This window comes from Plecotus auritus (genome assembly GCF_963455305.1).
Source record: "Plecotus auritus genome assembly, chromosome: 9".
In the NCBI taxonomy this organism is placed as follows: Eukaryota; Metazoa; Chordata; class Mammalia; order Chiroptera; family Vespertilionidae; genus Plecotus; species Plecotus auritus.
In genome coordinates, this window is record NC_137783.1 from 110,599,164 (window position 1) to 110,622,371 (window position 23,208).

Genomic DNA, 23,208 nt, shown 5'->3' on the forward strand with positions numbered 1-23,208 from the left:
ACTTATATATCCAACAAATATGAGTGCCTGTCTGTGCCATGTTCTGCGCCTTGGGGATCTAGATGAAAGTCATAGTTTTCAGCCCTCAAGAAGCTCATTATTTGACTTTTGTCTGCAGTGAGTTCTTGTTTGATAAATCAGGGGCATCCAATCCGTCTTGGGGAATATGGATGAGGGCTCAGGCAGGTGGTGCTGACCATCCATTTTAGACATTCTTTAGTTTCTGCCATGTGGTTGTGATTTCTTTTTCTCCCTAGTAGATGCTATTTTCTCCCCTCACTTTTCCAGCCAGAGAATTCTTGTTTGCCCTGCAGCCTGGCTAGAACACTGTGGCTATTTCTATTTCTATTTCTATTAGTCTGTTAATTAGGATAATTATGGCTTAAAAAATTCCACCTGTATATGTGTGCTTGTCTGAGAGAGAATAGAGGAGAGGAAGTAGACTCAGCAAGTTTCTGAGCAAAAACAGTTCTGCTGCAAACATCCCAACTGCTAGATGAGCCAAAAGTGCTCCTTAGATACCCCAGGATCATCACACATTATGAGAGCTAATAGTTATAAGATAGCTGAGAAAAAAATGCAGTGTCAACTTTAAATGAATAAGCCAACAAACCAGGCAATTCAAGTGTGAAGGAAGAAAGGGAAAGACTAATGTTTGTTGAGGAGCAGACACTGATCTGATGCTTTGCATATAGTACTTTCTACATTGACCCTTGAAGATGGACAATATTATTTCCATTTTTCAGAGGAGGAAACTGAGACTCAGAGAAGGTGAGATAGAAGGTCTGAGTTTGAATCCTGGCTCCTCTACTTTTTTTTCTCCTTTGCTTTTTCAGTTGTGAAGTCTTTGCAAGTTATTTTAACTATGATTTCCACTGGTTAAAATAAATGAGGAAAGGTGATAGCCAATAATACTTAAGTCAAGGATTCTTTTTAAAAAAATATATATTTATTGATTTCAGAGACGAAGGGAGAGGGAGAGAGATAGAAACATTAATGATGAGAGAGAGTCATTGATCAGCTGCTTCCTGCACGCCCCCCACTGGGATCGAGCCCACAATCCAGGCATGTGTCCTCCTGGTTCATAGGTGGACACTTATCCACTGAGCCACCATGGCTGGGCTCAAGGATTCTTTTTTGAGGATGAAATGAAACACCTCCTATGAAGAAATAATTCAGAAGCATAATAAGTGATTAGTTAAGTTTGGTTTAATGTGAGCCTGTTTTGTTTAATCACTGATTCCTTTTAAGGAAAGAATTAGAATTCCTGGAAAGGCTAAGAAATTTTTACAAAGAAATATGGAGAATTAAGAAATGTGAGCCCTGGCTGGGCTAGCTTAGTTGTTTAGAGCGTCATCTGATATACCAAGGTTGTGGGTTTGATCCCTGATCAGGGTACATACAAGAAGCAACCAATGAACAAGTGGAACAACAAATTGATATTTCTCTGTCTTAATTAATCAATAAATAAAAAAAGATAAAATAAATTTGACCAAGGCTTAATACAGTTAACAATATATTTATTATACTAGAGGCCCAGTGCACGAAATTCATGCACAGGGGTTGTGTCCCTCAGCCCAGCCTACACCCTCTCCAATCTGGGACCACTCAAGGGATGTCCGACTGTCTGTATAGGCCCGACCCCGGTAGGATTGGGCCTAAATGGGCAGTCAGACATCCCTCTCACAATCAAGGACTGCTGGCTCCCAACTGCTCACCTGCCTGCCTTCCTGATTGCCCCTAACCGCTTCTGCCTGCCAGCCTGATCACCGCATAACCACTCCCCTGCCAGCCTGATTGATGCCTAACTGCTCCCCTGCCAGCCTGTTTGCCCCTAACTATCCTCCCCTGCAGGCCTGGTCACCCCTAACTGCCCTCCCCTGCAGGCCTGGTCCCCCACAGCTGCTCTCCCATGCAGGCCTGGGTACCCCCCAACTGCCCTTCCCTGCAGGCCCTGTCGTCCCCAACTTCCCTCCTCTGCCGGCCTGGTCACCCCTAACTGCCCTCCCCTGCAGACTTGATCGCCCCCAACTGTCCTCCCTTGCATGCCTGGTCCCTCCCAACTGCCCTCCCCTGCTGGCCTGATCACCCACAACTGCCCTCCCTTGCAGACCTGGTCCCTCCCAACTGTCCTCCCCTGCTGGCCATTTTGTGGCGGCCATCTTGTGTCCACATGGGGGCAGTCATCTTTGACCACATGGGGGCAGCCATCTTGTGTGTTGGAGTGACAGTCAATTTGCATATTATTCTTTTATTAGATAGGATTAGATAGGATAGAGGCCTGGTGCACAGGGGGCCAGCTGGTTTGCCCTGAAGGGTGTCCCGGATCAGGGTGGGGGTTCACTTGGGGTGTGGGGCGGCCTGGGCGAGGGGCCTGTGGTGGTTTGCAGGCTGGCCACGCCCCCTGGTGACCCAAGCGGAGGCCCTGGTATCTGGGATTTATTTATCTTCTATAATTGAAACTTTGTAGCCTTGAGCAGAGCCAGGCCTCCTGCTTGCTCCGTGGCCACAGCCATTTTTGTTGGGATTTATTTATCTTCTATAATTGAAACTTTGAGCAGAGGTCTGGGCTGGCCAGGGCAGGTGGAAAGCTTGGCTTCCTCCATTGCCGGGGAAACCCAAGCCTCCTGCTCTCTCCGTGGCTGCAGCCATCTTGGGTGGGTTAATTTGCATACTCGCTCCTGATTGGCTGGTGGGCGTGGCTTGTGGGTGTAGCAGAAGTATGGTCAATTTTGATTTACTCTTTTTTTTTTTTAAAATATATTTTATTAATTTTTTACAGAGAGGAAGAGAGAGGAGAGGAATAGAGAGCTAGAAACATCGATGAGAGAGAAACATCGATCAGCTGCCTCCTGCACACCTCCTACTGGGGATGTGCCCGCAACCAATGTACGTGCCCTTGACCGGAATCGAACCCGGGACCTTTCAGTCTGCAGGCCGACGCTCTATCCACTGAGCCAAACCGGTTTCGGATATCTTTTATTAGATAGGATATCCCTCTCTCTTCCTCCCTGAAATCAATAAAAATATATTAAAAATATATGATTTGCAAATATTTTCTCTCATTCTTGTGGGTTGCCGTTTATTTATTTATCCTCACCTGAAGATACATTTTTTGTTTTATTTTATTGATTTTGAGAGAGAGAGAGAGAAAGAGAAACATTGTTGTGAGAGAGAAACATCGATTGGTTGCCTCCTGTACATGTCCTGACTGGGGATTGAACCTGCAATCTAGGTATGTGCCCTGACTGGGAAGCAAACCCACCACCTTTTGGTGTACAGGACAACACTCCAACCAACTAAGCCACCCAGCCAGGGCTGTGTGGGTTGCCTTTTAAATCTGTTGATAATGCCTTAAAAAAAAAAAAGTAAATTTTTTTTATTGCTGATGGTATTACAGATGTCCCCTTTTTTCCTCCCTTTTCCCCCCATCTTTTACCCCTCTGAGATCTGTTAGTCTATTCCATGTAACCATGCCACTGGACATATTTCGTTCTGTCAGTTTAATTTGTTCATTAGATTTCACATCTAAATGAGATCATATGATATTTGTCTTTCTCTAACTGCCTTATTTCACTTAGCATAATAATCTCCATGGCAAAGAGTAAGAACTCCTTCTTTTTTACAGCTGCATAGCATTTCTCTGTGTAAATGTACCACAGCTTTTTTTATCCAATCCTCTACTGATGGGCACTTGGGTTGTTTCCAAATCTTAACCATTGTAAATAATGCTGCTGTGAACATAGGGGTGCATATATTCTTTCTGATTGGTGTTTCGTTGGGTCAAATGGCAGTTCCATTTTTAATTTTTTGAGGAAACTTCATACTGTTTTCCACAGTGGCTGTACCAGTCTGTATTCCCACCAGCAGTGTACTAAGGTTCCCTTTTCTCCACATCCTTGTCAACACTTACTGTTTGTTGATTTATTGACAGGTGTGAGGTGGTACCTCATTGTTGTTTTAATTTGCATTGAGCATTTTTTCATATGTCTATTGGTCATCTGCATGTCCTTTATGGAGAAGTGTCTATTCAGGTCCTTTGCCCATTTTTAAATTAGATTATCTTCCTGCTGTTTAGTTGTATAAGTTCTTTGTATATTTTGGAAAATAAACCTTTATCAAATGTGTCATTGGCAAATACATTCTCCCATACATTGGGTTCCCTTTTCATTTTGTTGGTGGTTTCTTTTGTTGTCAGAAGCTTTTAGTTTGATGTGGTCCCATTTGTTTATTTTTTCCTTTGTTTCTCTTGCTCTAAGAGATGTATTGGCAAAAATACTGCTGCGTGAGATGTCTGAGATTTTACTGCCTTGATGATAATGTCTTTTAATTCACAAAAACTTTTTAACGTACAGGTTTTCTTAAATTTTACTTATAAGTTAACAACACTAGAATTGTCCTTTTTGTGTTATAAAATTCTACGAATTTTAACACATGCATAGATTTGTGTAACTGCAACCACAGTCATGAGATAGAACAATTCCATCACCCCCCAAAGCTTCATTGTTACAACTAGCATTTTAGTAAGTGCTTTTCAGTAGTGTTGTTGAGATGTCTTGTTTCAAGAATAGCCAAGGTCAGTTGCAGACCAGTCCGAAGTGCTTATGACTCTAATTGGTTTGCTGGGGAATGCTATGTCCTTTCTTTTTTTTCTTTTTCTCTTCCTCCCTCCCTCCTCATAGGTGACTTTGGGAATTAGATCTAGCTCCATCTTTTCATGTAGCAGAGCACTGCGGACAAGTAATAAATGCAGGGATATAGGATTTTATGATATACAGTTTTGGTAATTATTCTCTTAATCTGTGATTATAAATCTGTGTTTTTATGATCTTAGTCATTGGTTTATTCATAATTCTTTTTTAAAAAAATATGTTTTATTGATTTTTTACAGAGAGGAAGGGAGAGGGATAGAGAGTTAGAAACATCAATCAGCTGCCTCCTGCACACTCCCCAATGGGTATGTGCCCGCAACCAAGGTACATGCCCTTGACCGGAATCGAACCTGGGACCTTTGAGTCTGCAGGCTGACGCTCTATCCACGGAGCCAAACCGGTTAGGGCTATTCATAATTCTTATGAGTAAGTATTATAGTTAGGTCTTAATTATGCTTGCTAATAAGAAGGGGGAGAGAGGTGAGAAAGAGCCCTGGATTTGGAGAGTGAATGCAGAAACAGCTCCTGGCTCTAGGAATTTACTATAGATCTTAAATAATTTAATTTCTATGAGCTGTATGTTTCTTACCTGAAATAGGCTATTTGATTGTGAGTATGAAGTAAAATAAAGTGAGCATTATCTAGCATTGAGTAAATATTAAATTGAATGTGAATAGTAACAATGTTGATAAATGGAACCTCAATAAATACCAGATTACACACACACACATACACACACACACACACACACACACACACATTTTTCTTTTTTTTTCTGAACAGGTTTTATTACACAGAGTAGAGGCCCGGTGCACGAAATTCGTGCACGGGGGGGCGGTTGTCGCTCAGCCCAGCCTGCACCCTCTCCAATCTGGGACCCCTCAAGGGATGTCCGACTGCCTGTTTAGGCCTGATCCTACCAGGATCGGGCCTAAACGGGCAGTCAGACATCCCTCTCACAATCCAGGACTGCCTGCTCCCAACTGCTCACCTGCCTGCCTTCCTGATTGCCCCTAACCGCTTCTGCCTGCCAGCCTGATCACCCCCTAACCACTCCCCTGCCAGCCTGATTGATGCCTAACTGCCCTCCACTGCAGGCCTGGTCACCCCTAACTGCCCTCCCTGCAGGCCTGGTCCCTACCAACTGTCTTCCCCTGCAGGCCTGGTCTCCCCAACTGACCTTCCCTGCAGGCCCGATTGCCCCCAACTTCCCTCCTCTGCTGGCCTGGTCACCCCTAACTGCCCTCCCCTGCTGGCCTGATCGCCCACAACTGCCCTCCCCTGCAGGCCTGGTCCCTCCCAACTGCCCTCCCCTGCTGGCCACCTTGTGGTGGCCATCTTGTGTCCACATGGGGGCAGTCATCTTTGACCACATGGGGGTAGCCATCTTGTGTGTTGGAGTGATGGTCAATCTGCATATTACTCTTTTATTAGATAGGATGGGGTGGGGCTCAGTCCTTCTTGGCTGCTGCCTTCCTCATGGCTGCAAGGACATTGCTCAGCTCCTCTTTCTTCCTCTTGGCGCAGATGTGTGTCCCCACCCTTTTCTTGATGAAATTCAGGGCCCTCTTGTCCTTAGAGACCTTGAGCAGCTCCATGGCGCAATGCTCTTAGGGGGCAAAGCCACACACCTCTCAGGTTATGTCTCTCACAAACTTGGTGTGCTTGGTGAGGCGCCTGCGGCATCTGTACCTCAGCTTGCTCAGGTTCTTGGTTACCTTGTGGCCCTTGTTGAGGCCGACGGCCATGGGGCAGCACAGAGCCATGGCTGCTCCTCCTCAGTGGCTGCTGCTTCTCAATGGCTGCCATGGCGGAACCCCAGAGTATCTTTTTAAAGTTTTTTTTTTTTTTAAATAGCCTTATTGAGCTCCAATTCACATACCATACAATTCATCATCCATTTAAAGTGTACAAGTCAAGACTTTTAGTATATTTACAGAATTGTGAACATTTTTATTATTACAAAGAGAAACCAGTACTTTAGCAGTCATACCATACTTCATCCATCTTTGCCAGCCCTGCTAATCTATTTTCTACAGTAGATTTTGCCTATTCTGGACATTTCATATAAATGTTATATAATATGTAGTCTCTTTCATTTAGCATAATGTTTTCAAGGTTCATTAATGTTGTAGCATGTATCAATACTTAATTTTTAATTGCCAAATATTCCATTGTATGGATAGACCATATTTCTAATTTATCAGTTAATAGACATTTGGGTGACTTCTAGTTTTTAGCTCTTATGAGTAATGCTGCTGTAAACATTCTTATATGTCTTTGTGTGGATATGTTTTTTTCTTTTTTGGGTAGAGGAAATGAATTCTGAGGAGTGGAATTGCTGGATAATTGGTAACTTTAACTTTTTGAGGAACTCCAGACTGTTTTCCAAAATGGCTGTATCATTTTGCATTACCACAAGTGGTGTATGAAGGAATCCAGTTTCTCCACATCCTCTCCATGACTTGCCTTTTTATATATATTTATATTTTTATTGATTTCAGAGAGGAAGGGACAGGGAGAGAGAGAGAGAAACATCAATGATGAGAGAGAATCATTGATTTGTTGCCTCTGAGTCCACAACCTGGGCATGTGTCCTGACCAGGAATCAAACCGTGACCTCTTGGTTCATAGGTCGACACTCAGCCACTGAGCCACACCAGCCCGGTATGACTTGTCTTTTTTATTTTAGTCATCCTAGTGAATGTGGAGTGGTATCTCATTGTGATTTGATTTGCATTTCCCCAGTGGCTAATGATGCAGAGCATCTTTTAATGTGCTTATGTCCCATCTTCTTACTATTTTTAAGTATCTTTCTTTTTAAAAAAAAATATATTTTACTGATATTTTATTTTTTTTTTAATATATTTTATTGATATTTTACAGAGAGGAAGGGAGAGGGATAGAGAGCTAGAAACATCGATGAGAGACAAACATCGATCAGCTGCCTCCTGCACACCTCCCACTGGGGATGTGCCCGCAACCAATGTACATGCCCTTGACCGGAATCGAACCCAGGACCCTTCAGTCCGCAGGCCGATGCTCTATCCACTGAGCCAAACCGGTTTCGGCTTAAGTATCTTTCTTTTACTACTAAGCTATGTAATACCCTTTAATAAGATGGTGCTTACACCCATAGATGCTTATTAATACTTAACGATTTGTTAATTGATTTTAAGAGGATGGCAGAGGAAGGAAAATATCACCTCATCTTATCATTCTCTCCCTTTTGTTACTTCTACCACTAATTGAATTGAAAGTCCTCAGAGAGGATATCCAGAAAAGGGAGATTTTCAAATAATATTCAATCTGTTTAGGGGATGACCAGATTGAGGACATAAGATATTAATTAAAGAATAATTAATGGCCGAATCGATTACTGGTATTGATTATAGAGCACTTACAATGTGGTCTTAGCACTGGGGATACATCAGTGAATAAATTAAAGTCCCTGCTTTGAGTTGTACTCTAGTGGGCAGAGACATGAAAAATTAGGCAATGTATGGGAAAAGGGAGTTATAGAAAGGGAAGGGGCTATTTTAGATATGATCGATTAATCTATAACTATCTGGTGAGGTGAAATTTGAGTACAGATCTTAATGAAATAAAGGAACAACTCATATTGATAATTTGAGAGAAGAATGCTTTAGGCAGAGAGAACTTGAAGTGCTAAAAACCTGAGGTGGGGGTGTGCTCAGTTTATCAGTGAACAGCAATAAGGGAAAGAATGTTCCTGTTGTTCACATTAAGGAATCTGAAGCTTGCATGTTCTTCTTAGACTTTGCTTATGGCCACTTCAGAGTGGTTTCCAAACAACATGAGTGTTGGTGTTAAAATTTAATTTTACTGCAGTGTGGATGAAGTATAATGAGCAAAGAGGACAATGTTAGGTGGTAAGATCAGACATGTAGAAGGAAGCCAGGATACATGGTAATACAGGGTAGGCTATGGTAATGATCTTGTATTTTTATTCTTTTTTTTATTTTTATTTTTTTTAAATAAATCTTTATTGTTCAGATTATTACAATTGTTTCTCCTTTTTCCCCCCATAGCTCCCCTCCACCCGGTTCCCACCCCACCTTCTGCCCTTACCTCCCCCCCACTGTCCTCATCCATAGGTGTATGATTTTTGTCCAGTCTCTTCCTGAACCCCCCATACCCCTTTCCCCTGAGAATTATCAGTCCACCCCCTTTCTATGCCCCTGATTCTATTATATTCACCAGATTATTCTGTTCCTCAGGTTTTTAATTCACTTGATTTTTAGGTTCACTTGTTGATAGATATGTATTTGTTGTTCATAATTTTTATCTTTACTTTTTTCTTCTTCCTCTTCTTAAAGAATACCTTTCAGCATTTCATATAATACTGGTTTGGTGGTGATGAACTCCTTTAGCTTTTTCTTATCTGTGAAGCTCTTTATCTGCCCTTCAATTCTGAATGTTAGCTTTGCTGGGTAGAGTAATCTTGGTTGTAGGTTCTTGCTATTCATCACTTTGAATATTCCTTGCCACTCCCATCTGGCCTGCATAGTTTCTGTTGAGAAATCAGCTGACAGTCGTATGGGTGCTCCCTTGTAGGTAATTAACTGTTTTTCTCTTGCTGCTTTTAATATTCTCTCTTTGTCTTTTGGTCTTGGCATTTTAATTATGATGTGTCTTGGTGTGGTCCTCTTTGGATTCCTTTTGTTTGGGGTTCTGTGCGCTTCCTGGACTTGTAAGTCTATTTCTTTCACCAGGTGGGGGAAGTTTTCGGTCATTATTTCTTCAAATAGGTTTTCAGTATCTTGCTCTCTCTCTTCTTCTGGCACCCCCATAATTCTGATGTTGGTACGCTTGAAGTTGTCCCAGAGTCTTCTTACACTATCTTCAACTTTTTGGATTTTTTTTTTTTTTGCTTTTTGCTTTTTCGGTGAGTGTTTTTTGCTTCTTTGTATTTCAATTCTTTGACTTGATTCTTGTGTTCCTCTAGTCTGTTTTTGGGTCTCTGTATAATATTTTTTATTTCAGTCAGTGTATGTTTAATTTCTAGTTGGTCCTTTTTCATATCTTCGAGGGTCTCGTTATATTTATCGGCCTTTTCTAGGATATTCTTGAAAAGCCTTATAACCATGGTTTTGAATTCTATATCCAGTCGTTCGTTTTCCTCCATTTCTTTTGTTTGTGATCTGTTTCTTTGACGCTGCATTTTCACTGCTTCCCTGAGTTGGTAGGGTAGATTTGTGTGCTAGGTTTCCTATATGGCCCAGTGGGTCGGCCTCCCCAGTTAACCTGAGGTGGACACTCTTGGTGCACCCCTTTCGGACTGTGTGTACAGCCTTGTTGTAATGAAGTCTTGATTGTTGTTGGTATCACTAGGAGGAATTGACCTCCAGGCCAGTTGGCTGTAAGGATCAGCTGTGTCTATGCTGGGAGAAGTTCGGTGCTGGAGACAGCCTTATAGTATTAGACTTGCCAAATTGCAATAGCCTCTGTGCTCAGCTTGGATGGGGTGGAGTCTCAGGGCGGAGCAGACAGTCTTGGCTTCCCGTTAGCCTTGCCCTTGCGCGCACTCGTAGACTTCTGCCTTCCCCAGCTCCCGAGTCTCCGCCCGAGAGTCCAGACTCCCCCCACAAGAGCGTGGGTCCCCAGGGGCTCGCCTGGAACTGGGGTTCAGTGCAGTCAGAACTGGAGCTCAGTGCAGTCAGGAGCCTCTGACTCCCTTCCACTAGGGAAAGCCTGTGGCAACCTCCGCTGCCTTTGTGCGCACTGGCACGCGCGCGTCTTCAGACCTCTGCCTTCCCCGGCTCCTGAGTCTCCGCCCGAGAGTCCAGACTCCCCCCACAAGAGCGTGGGTCCCCGGGGGCTCACCTGGAACCGGGGTTCAGTGCAGTCAGAACTGGGGCCCAGTGCAGTCAGGAGCCTCCGACTCCCTTCCACTAGGGAAAGCATGTGGCAACCTCCGCAGCCTTTGTGCGCACTGGCACGCGTGCTCCTTCAGACCTCTGCCTTCCCCGGCTCCCGAGTCTCCGCCCGAGAGTCCAGACTCCCTCCGTAAGAGCGTGGGTCCCCAGAGGCTCGCCCGGAACTGGGGTTCAGTGCAGTCAGAACTGAGGTTCAGTGCTGTCGGGGGCTTCCTTCCCCCTTCCGCCAGAGAAAGCCAGGCTCTTAGCCGCCCTTCCTCTCTGCGCGCACAAAGACCCTTTGCCGTACCTCCAATTCTCTGTGAGCTTTTCTCTTTCCTTCTAGTTGTAGAATTTTCACTCATCCAGCTTTCCTGTGGTTCTGGATAGTGTCCATTCTGGCTTTTAGTTGAAGTTTTGAAATTGTTGTGCGAGGCAGCAGTTTAGGTGCTTACCTATGCTGCCATCTTGGTTTCTCCTTGTATTTTTATTTTGAGTGAGATGAGAAGCCATTGCAAGATTTTGAACAGCGTGGAAGGACATGATCTGAACTGAATTTAAAAGGATTGTTTTGGCTTCTGAGAAGAGAGGAGCATAGGATAAATAGATGACAAGGGCAGAAGCAGGGAATAAAATAGGAAGCTGTTAAAAGAGTTAGGGAATGAGCCCTAGCTAGTTTGGCTCAGTGGTTGGAGCATTGGCCCTTGAACGAAAAGGTTTGATTCTGGTCAAGGGCACATACCTTGGTTGCAGGCTGGATCCCTGGTCAGGGCATGTACAGGAGGCAACCAATCCATGTGTCTTTCTCACATCGATGTTTCTCTCTCTGCCCTCCCCCGCCCCCCCCCCCACACACACATTCTCTAAAAATCAATGGAAAAAAATATATACTCCAGTGAGCATTAACATCAACAACAAAAGTGAGTTAGGGAATGAGATAAAGCTTGAGCCAGTGTGATAGAATAGAGGTAGTAAGAAGTTGTTGGAATCAGGATATGTTTTGAAAGTAGAGCTGACAGAATTAGCTGATAGATCAGATGAGGATTATGAGAATAAGAAAGTGGTAAATGGAAGGTTTTTGCCTGAGCAACTATAAGAGTGGAGTTGTCATATATTGAGATGGGAAAGATTGGAAGGAACAAGTTTGTAGTGAGGGGTTAGCCATTTAAGATGGCTGATAGATAACCAACCAAGGAGATGCCCGGTAGGCAGGTGGATATACAAATCTGGAATTTAGAGAAGTCCAGGTTGGAGATATATATCTGGGAGTCATTAATAGATGTAAAGCCATGGAGTAGATGTGATCACCTAAGAAATGTGTGTAGATAGAGCAGAGAGATTAACAATGGAGCCCTGGACATGCTGACATTGGGAAATGAGAAATTCAAAGGAGTAGCCAGACTGGGACATTGGACAGCTCACTTTTCACTTTTGGACCTTCGTGTGATCTGTAATGTGCTTATGTCCCATCTTTTTGGACCTTCGTGTGATCTGTAATGTGCTTATGTCCCATCCAGGTAAAGTGTTAAGATTGTTCTAAACATTTCCCCGTCATCATAATAAACATATTTATCTATATAACACTTTATAGTTTGCACAAAGCATTTCCATGTGTTTATGACATTTAATCTTTCCAAATCTATCTGATTTATATTTTTATACCCGTGTTACAGATGGAAGATTAAAGCAGTTTAGAGACTTGTCCAAGTTGTACAGTCATACAGTTTAGAGACTTGTCCAAGTTGTACAGAGACTTGAATCTAGATCTGCCTGATCTCAAAGCCCGTGCTCTTTATGCTATGTAGCACTTACTTGTTACATTAATATTCTAGAACTCTGAGATTGTGATCACATATAATTCATTTATTTCTTCATTCATTGAACATGTGTTGAGTACCTGCAGTGTACTATTCACTGTTCTAATTGCTGGGAATACAGTTGTGACCAAGACAAAGTTCCTGTCCTCATAGATCATTCATTGACGGACAGTAAACAAAAAAATTAATAAATAATATAATGTTAGTGTAATAATAAAAAATAAAGCAAGGTAAAGGGATAGGATATGTTGGGGAATGATCAAGAAAAGTCTCTGTGGCCTGGCATGCGTGGCTCGGGGGTTGAGTATCAACCTGTGAACCAGGAGGTCATAGTTTGATTTCTGGTCAGGGCACATGTCCAGGTTGTGGGCTCTGTCCCTAGTGTAGGGTGTGCAGGAGGCAGTCAGTCAGTTATTCTCTCTCATCATTGATGTTTCTATCTCTCTCCCTCTCCCTTCCTCTCTGAAATCAATAAAAATATATTTTAAAGAAGAAGGATTTTAAACAAATTATACAAAAAAGAAAAGAAAAAGAAAAGCCTTGCTGAAGAGATGGCATTTGAGCAGAGACTTGAATGATCTAAAATAAAAAAGCATGTGATATGTGATAGAGGAAACAAACAGAAAATTTCAGAAGGAGGAACGAGTTAGATGTGTTTGAGGAGCATCAAGAAGGATAGGAGGCTGTCAAGCAAAATATATAGAGTTTTGGAGTCATTTAGTCGGGGGTGCGGGGGGAGGAGGTCAGTTCTGACTCCTTGACTTAATTTGCTGTGTGACTCTGAGCAGAGTATCTGGTTTTTCTGAGTTTTAATTTCCTTATCTATAAGGTAGAGATAATAAAGGCTATCTTGACAATTAAATGAGAATGTTTATAAAACACCTAGAATGTTGCCTGACACATTACTTTAAACATACAGGATATCCCAAAAAATGTATATGCACTTTGAAAGATTATAAAGTCAGTATTTATCAACATACTAGAGGCCCGGTGCACGAAATTCATGCACTGGGTGGGTGGAGGGGTCCCTCAGCCTGGCCTGTGCCCTCTCGTAGTCCAGGACCCTTCGGGGGATGTCTGCCTGCTGGCTTAGGCCTGATCCCCCCAGGCCTAAGCTGGCACTCAGACATCCTTCTCGCAGTCCAGGATCCCTCGCTCCTTACCAGCTTGCCATGGAGGTGGGAGAGGCTCCCACCACTGCTGCTGCGCTCGCCAGGAGGTTGGAGCACTGCTCAACCAGAAGCTGGCTCTTGCTGCTCCTTAGCACTGGCCCAGCCCCCGCCCACTGTTTGGGGCTGTGGGGGGGGGGGGGGGCGCGGCCAATTGGGGGCTGGGCCAGCTGTGGGAGGTTGAGGCACCATGGTTGTGCCCTGTTTCACCTCTGCGAAGGTGGGGGGGGCGGGGCACCAGAACCAGGCCTGCGCTGCAGCCTTTCCCGCTGCCTCTGTGGAAGTAGGGGCACTGGGACCGCCATGGCTGGCCTGGTGGCACAGACTCGCTGGCCCCGCCCCCCTGCCCACTGGTCATTCAGGAAGGTCGATCTTGCCTCTGCCCTCGCAGCCCGGGCTTCATCCTAAATGTCGAAATGTCGTCCGGAAGGACGTTCGGCTGTCCGGTCTAATTAGCATATTGGCTCTTTTATTATATAGGGTAGTTCATTTTCAAAATGTAAAAGAATCTACAGAAATGAATACATTTTTTTGGTCAATGCCTGCTTTCAAACTGATGACAGTTCTGGTCCAGGCACTGCTGATAACGTGAAGCAATGGAATTGCAAACAGAAGAATCATTCCATTCGGTATTTGTGTGCCCTCAGTTTGTCGGCTGTTGCTGGTTTTGTGCCGTAAACTTTATCTTTTGTGTATTCCCATAAAAAAGAGGGTCTGTTGGCACTGTAGGATAAATTTTTTTTGTTCAAAGCTTAGTCTGATTTCACCCATTATTTCAAATCAATTTAACCTGAAAAGGAGTGAAAATTATCAGCTGTTAAAGTGTGTATACATTTTTTGGGACACCTTATATGTTTACTGCACACCTGCTGTTATCATCGACTGTGTCCTAGGCACTTATTACACTGTCATCCAGGAAGTTCATGTTTTCCAATTTGTTTTAGTCAGCAGATGTTAACTTTGTTTTTGTGCCCAGGCTGTGTTTAAACACTCTCCCTGAGCTCACCTTTGTATTGAAATCAAGGAAAGCAATGTTGGACTGAAAAGAAAATAATTTAGAAGTTGATGAGTAGGTACAAAAATAAAGGCTTGAGATTCTGGTAATTGCAGTCTTCGATATATTCATTTATTATAAAAAGAAACGGCATGTGCATTTCTGTCATGTTTTCTCATCACTAGATACTAGCTGTACTCAGGCACTTAACCAGCCAGGCTTCCTGCTGACCCAAACCTGCTTGCCTTAGGAAAATCAGATAGGCGCCAAGTCCTCCATCCTTATAAGACCATCTGTTTTCAGGCCCACAGCTGCTGCCCTTACAATTGCAACCCAACACAACTGGAATGATTTATTCATCTCCAGGTAACATTTGTGCACCAGGCTTCCAGCTAAGTACAGTATCAGCTTTACACTTAATGAGACATCCAGCACAGGTGGCGAGCTGCACCAGAAGGGATGCTTCTGGCCTAGAAATGGCTTATGGACAGGTGGAGGTAAGTTGTTAGTCCTAAAAATATAGCCAGAGGGAGAGCAGAGTGAACACTGGGCAATAAGGGAGAATTTCTTGTCCAGTAGAGTCTTGATTGTATACCCTGTATTTCTGGAATTGCGAGATAATGTAACTCATCTTTTAAGTTAAATGTACCACTGCTGAGTTAGGTGAGAAAATTACTATCCAGAGAAGGGAAGGGACTTTAAGCTGCATAGTTTGGCACAGCTAAGACTAGAACTCGGGTAGTATTCCAATTCCTGGTTCAGTGCTTACCTCCACATATTTTGTTGTGCAGTGAAACACAAGTGTTTTTTATTTTTTAATTTTTCTTATATGTAAAATGAAGATAATTAACACTTGTTCTGAATTGTTTTGAGGATTAAATGAGATAAATTATATGAAAGCTGCTTAGGTCATTTTTGATAATAAGAAAGAACTAAATAAATGTTCATCTCTTCTTCAGTTCAGTTGAGCAAACACTGATTAAGCATCTATCTTGTGCCAGCTCAATTTGCTTAAATTATCTTATTTACCATTTATGTTTCTTTCTCTTCTTATTATATTGAGGGTCTATTTGGTATAATAGTACTTTTCTTCCATGACAAAATCTTTCCATAGTCAAATCTCCATAACCAAACACAGTTGGTGCAAACAAGTGATGCTTACTTTTAGAAAAACCTAGAGTGTTAGAGTCTAGTATGAACCTGTGGTGATACCTAGTATGAGTCTATGGACCAATGTAGCTAGAGTTAGTCTATGACTCTTGGCTTCTGCCCCAGCCTACAAGGTGAGTTGAGGATTCTGTTTGGAGGGGAGATCATAACTATGACGGCACTCTGTTACTTCAGAGAAGCGTGGTTTCTCTTTTGGAATATTTGGTTTTAGTAAATTGCTTCCTTTTCACCTTAGGTTTTAGGCTCTTGGATAAGCCATCTGCTTCTCAAATCCAATTTTCCTTGACCACCAAGGGCTTGCAGGCAGTTGTTCAGATGGAGAATAAAAGCTTTCTTCAGTTCCTGGTGGTTTTATAAGAGTGGGAAGGCCTCAGGGAGAGAGATTGCATCTGCTTAATGGAATTCATTTGTGATGTGTGCCTGACTATGCAGTATTTTATTTACCAGGAACTCTGCTGGGACTGGCTGAGGAGGAGATATGATTTTGGAATGGAGTTCTGTCAACATGGGTTTTGGCTATTTCTGTCCTTGCCAATATCAGCTAGGGCTCCAAAGAGCTTGTTGGGAATGCTGCTGCTGCTACTGCTTTTTTGTGTGTGTGCCTGCATCTATTGTCCAAGTTTTCCATTTTCACTTTGTTTTCCCAGGTTGTTGTTCTGTTCAGTGAGTGATTTCATATAGTGCAGTTCAACAGACTGAGTTAAGTGAACATTCAGAAATGAATAAAATAAGGGAAACATAGTATGGAGTAGTGGAAAAGCATTGGTAAACCCATAGACATGTGGCTTGAAGTCTCAACTTTGCCTTATACTGGCTTTGTGATCTTGAGTAAATCATTTAATCTCTTTGAGCCATAGTTTCTTTATCTTTAAAAATATGAATATAAATGTCTACCATGCGGTGAAGATTAAATGAAAAACTATGTGGGGAAGAATCCAGCATCAGGTGGTGCTCATTAAATATTCCTTTCCATCTTCTATTTCCTTAAGGAGTACAGTATACATGTGGAAATCAGATATGTATACAAGTGAGTATGTGTGTGTGTTTGTGTGTGTGAGATTAACTCTGAGAGTGGTTGGAATTTGCCACTGTCATTGGGAATTAGGAGGGTGAGAGGGCTTGGGATGGATGCATGTCTTCCTTGAAACCAGGCTGAGAGATATACTCTGACTAGGTAACATAACACAATCTTTGTTCTTTTAAAGAAGACCTGAGGAGGGGGGAAAAAAAAAAGAACCTGGTGGTGGCGGCCTTGGAATACTGGTTTCCTCAGGGGGACCATTACAGTGTTTCTGGCTACTGGTCTCTTAGAGATAGAATAGTCTGTTTCACAGTTAACTGAAAGCAGAACCTGGGGTTTGTAAGCATGAGAACTGCCTTTAAGGAACAGTTAGTACATTGCTTGAAGGTTATAGCCACCAGCCTTCTTCCTCTCAAATCTGTTAGGTCATCAGCAGAATGATCTTTTCCAAGATTCAAATCTGATCATCTTAATTTGTTAAATCTCTTCATTGGCTCCCAGTTGCCTTCAGGTTAGAATCCATATTTCTTCTGTGACATATAAGGTCTTCCTTGATCTGATTTCTGCCTACCCTTTCAGCCTCATCTCCCACTGTTCTTGCCTGAGCTTCACTGACACGGCATTATTTGTAGCTTCTCACCCCCTCCACCCTAATGTATGTTCTGGCCCATGGTAGCCTTTCTGCTATGCTGTACTTACCTCTTTCCTATTCCTCTGTTTTACTTGACAAACTTCTCTTTTCTTTAAAACTCTTAAGTACCATGTTTTCTGTAAAGCCCTCCCTGGCTTCTATAGGTGAGGTGTCATGGGGTGAGACACTTCCCTCCTCTAGGTTCATCTAGAATTTTGTATATTCAAAACTCTAACTACATGTTGTAGCCTAAGTGCTTAGTAGACAGAATGAGGTCTCTTAATGCTTTTGTTTATGACACATTGGCTATTTTATTTTAATGCCTTCATTAGGATACTCAGGCCGTACATAGGTAGATCCATTCACAGCAGATATTTTTATTTTGTTGTTAATGAAAATAAGTTTCATTACATAAAGTAATAAATACATACAAAAATGCAAACAGTGTTAGTAATGTTTGGATTACCTTACAGGAAACACAGAACTGAAATCTACATACAATCTTAGGAAAAATTTCAGGGGTCCTTGTTAAGTGAGGTTTGGTAAGTTGCTATTTCTTCTGTATTTACAACTTGTGCATTTCAAAACTTGACTTCAAAGCACTGACAATCATGCAAATGCTTAAGCAAAAAAAGAAGTTACATTAAGCAGAATCTACACTGGCCAACAAGGACCATGAATAGGCTACTAAGTAAAACGTGTTGTTAGTATGCACTAAAAACATAACTCTTAAGAGTTGTATTAGCTTAAGAAGAGGGAAAAAAAACCAATTTGAGTAACATAAATTTATGCAAAAGGGAAACATTGTATCTTGGAGGCAAATTGCTGTTTGCTGTGAGATAGGAAACTTTTATGTGCATCTTTTGAATCAGTGCTTAAAAAGAACACCCTGAGGCCCGGCTGGTGTGGCTCAGTGGTTGAGCGTCGACTTATGAACCAGGAGGTCACTGTTCAATTCCTGGTCAGGGCATATACCCGGGTTGCAGGCTCAATCTCCAGGAGAGGGCATCAGGAGGCAGCTGATCTGTGATTCTTTCTCATCATTGATGTTTCCATCTCTCTTTCCTCTCCCTTCCTCTCTCTGAAATTAATAAAGACATATTTAAACAAAAACAAACAAACAAACAAATAAAAAAAACACCCTGGGTAGTTCCTAACTATTTAAAAATGTTAATACTAGAGAAACCAAGATGGTGGCATAGGTAAACACCTAAACTGCTGCCTTGCACAACAATTTCAAAAATACAACTAAAAGACAAAACGGACATCATCTAGAACAGCCTTGGGCAAACTACGGCCCGCGGGCCGGATCTGGCTGTTCTATCCGGTTCTCTTGCTCTCCCTGCCGCTCCTTTACTTTGAATTTATATTAGTTCACACAAACATTCCATCCATGCTTTTGTTCCGGCCCTCTGGTCCAGTTTCAGAACCCATTGTGGCCCTCGAGTCAAAAAGTTTGCCCACCCCTGATCTAGAACCACAGGAAGTCTGGCTGAGTGGAAATTCTACAACTAGAAGGAAAGAGAAAAGCACACTGAGAGTTACAGGAGCTGTGGAAGGCAGAGGTATGGAGGCGCACGCGTGGAGAGGGCTGGCAACTGAGTACGCGGCGGGCTTTCTCAATCCGGAGGTAGACAAAAGTTCCTGACTGCTCTGAACTCCAGTTCCGGGCGAGACTCTGGGGACCCAGACTCATATGGGGAGAAACTGGACTGTCTGGCAGCAGGCAAAATTCGAAGGCGGCTTTCCCTCAGAGGTGCTTGCAGCGATTGCGGCGGGACACTGAGAACCAGGGGCCTCTTAGGGCAGGGCTGACAGGAAGCCATGGCTGTTTGCCCCGCCCTGTGATCCCGCCCCACGAAACCATAGCTGTTTGCTCCGCCATGAGACTCCGCCTCATCCAAGCTGAGTGCAGAGGCTTTTGCATATGAATGGCCTGGTCCTTTGAATTTTAAACTTACCTACAGCTGAGTCAGAGAGACCCAGAACATCCAAAAGAAGGCCCAAGGCTCCGCAGCAGCTTGCATTGCTTCACAGCTGGGCCTCATCTGGGCACCTCCAAAACCCAAACAAAGAAGAGAAATCTGCAGATCTCTCTGTAGCTCCTGCTGGGTGGCCTCAGGCAGAGGCTAAATTAGCACCTCCTTGGAGATCCAAGAGCCAGTTTACCCAGGGATCAGAGTGGGACCATCCAGATTACAGCTCCTCAGATCCATAAGGGACACACTCAGGGGACAGACTCAGTGAGCACCAAAGCCCCACGGAAGCAAGTCTTGTCTCATAAGGGTGTCTCCAGAACAGAAGTTCTCCCATAGTAGACACAGCTGATCCTCACAGCCAATTAGCCTGGAGGTCAGTTCCCCCCAGTGATACCAACAACAATCAAGGCTTAACTACAACAAGACTGTGCACACAGCCCACAAAGGGGTGACCAAGTGTGTCCACCTCAGGTAACTGGGGAGGCTGAGCCACTGGGCCCTATAGGACACCTAGCACACAAAGCCACTTTATCAACTCAGGGAAGCAGCCAAAATGCGGAGACAAAGAAACAGGTCACAAATGAAAGAAATGGAGGAAAGCGAACGACTGGATATAGAGTTCAAAACCATGGTTATAAGGTTTTTCAAGAATTTTCTAGAAAAGGCCAATAAATTTAGCGAGACCCTCGAGGATATGAAAAAGGACCAACTAGAAATTAAGCATACACTGACTGAAATAAAAAATAATATACAGAGATCCAACAGCAGACTAGAGCAGGTGTCCTCAAACTACGGCCCGCCAAGGACATTTATCCGGCCCGCTGGGTGCCGCTGCCTGTCCTGCTTAGCAGCCGACTCGTCCTGGGCCCACAGTGCGCATAGGAATTTGTTCAGTTTTTTTTTTTTTAAACTATAGTCTGACTCTCCAACGGTCTGAGGGACAGTGAACTGGCCCCCTGTTTAAAAAGTTTGAGGACCCCTGGACTAGAGGATCGCAAGAATCAAGTCAAAGATTTGAAATACAAAGAAGCAAAAAACACCCAACCAGAAAAGCAAAAAGAAAAAAGAATCCAAAAATATGAAGATAGTGTAAGGAGCCTCTGGGACAACTTCAAGTGTACCAACATCCGAATTATGGGGGTGCCAGAAGAAGAGAGAGAGCAAGATACTGAAAATCTATTTGAAGAAATAATGACTGAAAACTTCCCCCACCTGGTGAAAGAAATAGACTTACAAGTCCAGGAAGCGCACAGAACCCCAAACAAAAGGAATCCAAAGAGGACCACACCAAGACACATCATAATTAAAATGCCAAGAGCAAAAGACAAAGAGAGAATATTAAAAGCAGCAAGAGAAAAACAGTTAGTTACAAGGGAGCACCCATACGACTGTCAGCTGATTTCTCAACAGAAACTATGCAGGCCAGACGGGAGTGGCAAGGAATATTCAAAGTGATGAATAGCAAGAACCTACAACCAAGATTACTCTACCCAGCAAAGCTATCATTCAGAATTGAAGGGCAGATAAAGAGCTTCACAGATAAGAAAAAGCTAAAGGAGTTCATCACCACCAAACCAGTATTATGTAAAATGCTGAAAGGTATTCTTTAAGAAGAGGAAGAAGAAAAAAGTAAAGATAAAAATTATGAACAACAAATACATATCTATCAACAAGTGAATCTAAAAATCTAGTGAATAAAAAATCTGATGAACAGAATAAACTGGTGAATATAATAGAATCAGGGGCATAGAAAGGAGTGGACTGACAATACTCGGGGAAAGGGGTGTGGTGGGTGCGGGAAGAGACTGGACAAAAATTGTACACCTATGGATGAGGACAGTGGGGTGGGGTAAGGGCATGGGGTGGTTTGGGAGCTGGATGTAGGGGAGCTGTGGGGGGAAAAAAGAGGAACAGTTGTAATAATCTGAACAATAAAGATTTATTTAAAAAAATGTAAATACTAATCAACTGCAAAATCTCTTCCCCATCTTAGACTGTAGGTTTAGAATCTAAAGAACCATGGGATGGGCACAGGGAGGAGAAAGAATTTCAGATGAACTATAAATTTATTGGAAGAAGTGGAAAACCTTCCAAGCTAATAAGGCATCTAGGATCTGACATTCCGTTCAATTTCAGCCAAACACTCCTGAACCAGCCCTCTGGCATGGATGGTGCCTCATTTTAGTCTCTCCATCACACTCTTGCTTCCCGTGTGGGTGGGTCTGATTTCTTTCCCTAACTCCTTGATGATGGCCAGTAACTCTGTATTTGCTCTGGGGCACCTGACTATTTCCACTTTCCTTGGTGTAGCCTAGGGACGGTGGCTCATGGTCAGTCAGCTGCTGGCGGTATTGTGGAGGGCAGGTGGGTGCTCCCAGGCTCCCAGCTGCGTTGAGGCAGGCAGCAGGCATGTTTTTGGTCCAGTTTGGTTTGTAAGACATCTGGAGAGAGTGGCGGGGTGTGCGAGGTGTGCGGGGCAGCTGGTGTCTGAGCACCAGTCCACGCCTACTCTGCTTCTGCTGCACTTTTTGTTGATGGCAGCTCCCTGCCGCACCCCACAACATATCTTTAAAATTTGAAAAATAAATGCAGAAACAATACAGCACCTTGCCAGACTTAGCAAATTATATTTTACTATACCTTTATCTCTGAATAAGTGACTACCCACCAGTAAAATGAACAATCAGAGATTTGGAAAGGGCTAATTTTCAGGTTGATGGGGTAGGTCCATCTGATCTGATTTTTAAAAAAAATTGTTTTTTGACAGAGGGATAGGGAGAGAAACATCATTTGGCTGCTTCTTGCATGCCTCCTACCAGGGATCAAGCCCGCAACCCCAGCATGTGCCCTGACTGCGATCGAACCAGCCACCTCTTTGACCTCTTTGTACATGGGATGACACTCAACCTGAGCCACACCAGCCAGGGCAGATATAGATATACACACACACACACACACACACACACACATACATACATACATACATACATACATACTTATTTATACATATATATTTTTAATCCTCACCTGAGGACAAACTCAGAGCAAAGGAGGGAGGGAGGGAGGGAAGAGATTGGGGAGTGGGGGGAGGAGAGAGAAAGAGAGAAACAGAAACATCCATGTGAGAGAGAAAAACATTGATCAGTTGCCTTCTCTATGCTCCCTGACCAGTGATCAAACTCACAACCCAGGTATGTGTCCTGACCTGGAATTGAACCGGCAACCTTTTGGTGCACTAGATTACCAACCAACTGAGCTACTGAGCCACTCTAGCTGGGCTGATAGATTTTTAAATCATTTTCTTTACTGTTATGCTTTCTTTTATATAACTTTTCATTTGGATCCTCAAATTTCTTCTGATATAAATGGGACTTGAATTCTGTGTTTCATGTTGGAGCTTTCCCTAGATGTCTGATGATCTGTGGTGTCCATATTTTTAAATGGGAGATACTAAAAAGCTGATTGGAAATTTTAAGTACTTGGTCAGGGCTTACTGATTGTGGCCCTCACTGTATCATCTGCCTGGTCTATTTGTGGGGCAACTACAATATTAGTATTTTTATCTTTCCACTACGGTGGGTGAGATTCTCATGAAGGATCCTCTAGTCACCTTTGTAGAGGTTATAGGACTGGCTGCTACTGGTCTAGAAGCTGCCGGGAGGTCCTCAATATTCAGTTTACTTAGACTCTTATTTTCAGTACAGTAACCCTGCCTTCAACTGTGCCTGCTATTCTCTTTGTCTAGAGATCTTCTCTTTTATCATTTCCAGAGGGAAAAGAAACCCCGAATATGGAGCTACCAGTTTCTGAATTTTGTGGGGGTTTTACAGGTTAAATTGTTGCTTTTTAATTTTTTTCACTGCTGGCTTAGTAGTCATCTTTCTTGGATCTGCTAA

At 43.1% G+C, this 23,208-nt stretch overlaps 2 protein-coding genes and 1 pseudogene across 4 annotated transcripts in view; 1 reads left to right on the forward strand and 2 right to left on the reverse strand.

Moving 5' to 3' along the window:
* The window catches only part of FAM168A (family with sequence similarity 168 member A), a 171,841-nt gene that overhangs the window by 53,209 nt on the left and 95,424 nt on the right, over positions 1–23,208 (forward strand). The gene's annotated exons all lie outside the window — the stretch shown is intronic.
* Positions 6,104–6,418, reverse strand: LOC308233313 (large ribosomal subunit protein eL36-like; the record flags this gene model as incomplete). The annotated part of the gene is given in 3 exon segments (XM_080640231.1): positions 6,104–6,262; positions 6,266–6,286; positions 6,290–6,418. Coding segments are annotated over 3 exon segments (309 nt in total).
* On the reverse strand, positions 21,420–21,753 carry LOC308233268 (cyclin-dependent kinase 2-associated protein 1-like; annotated as a pseudogene). Its single transcript has one exon. The product of its transcript is annotated as a cyclin-dependent kinase 2-associated protein 1-like (transcript).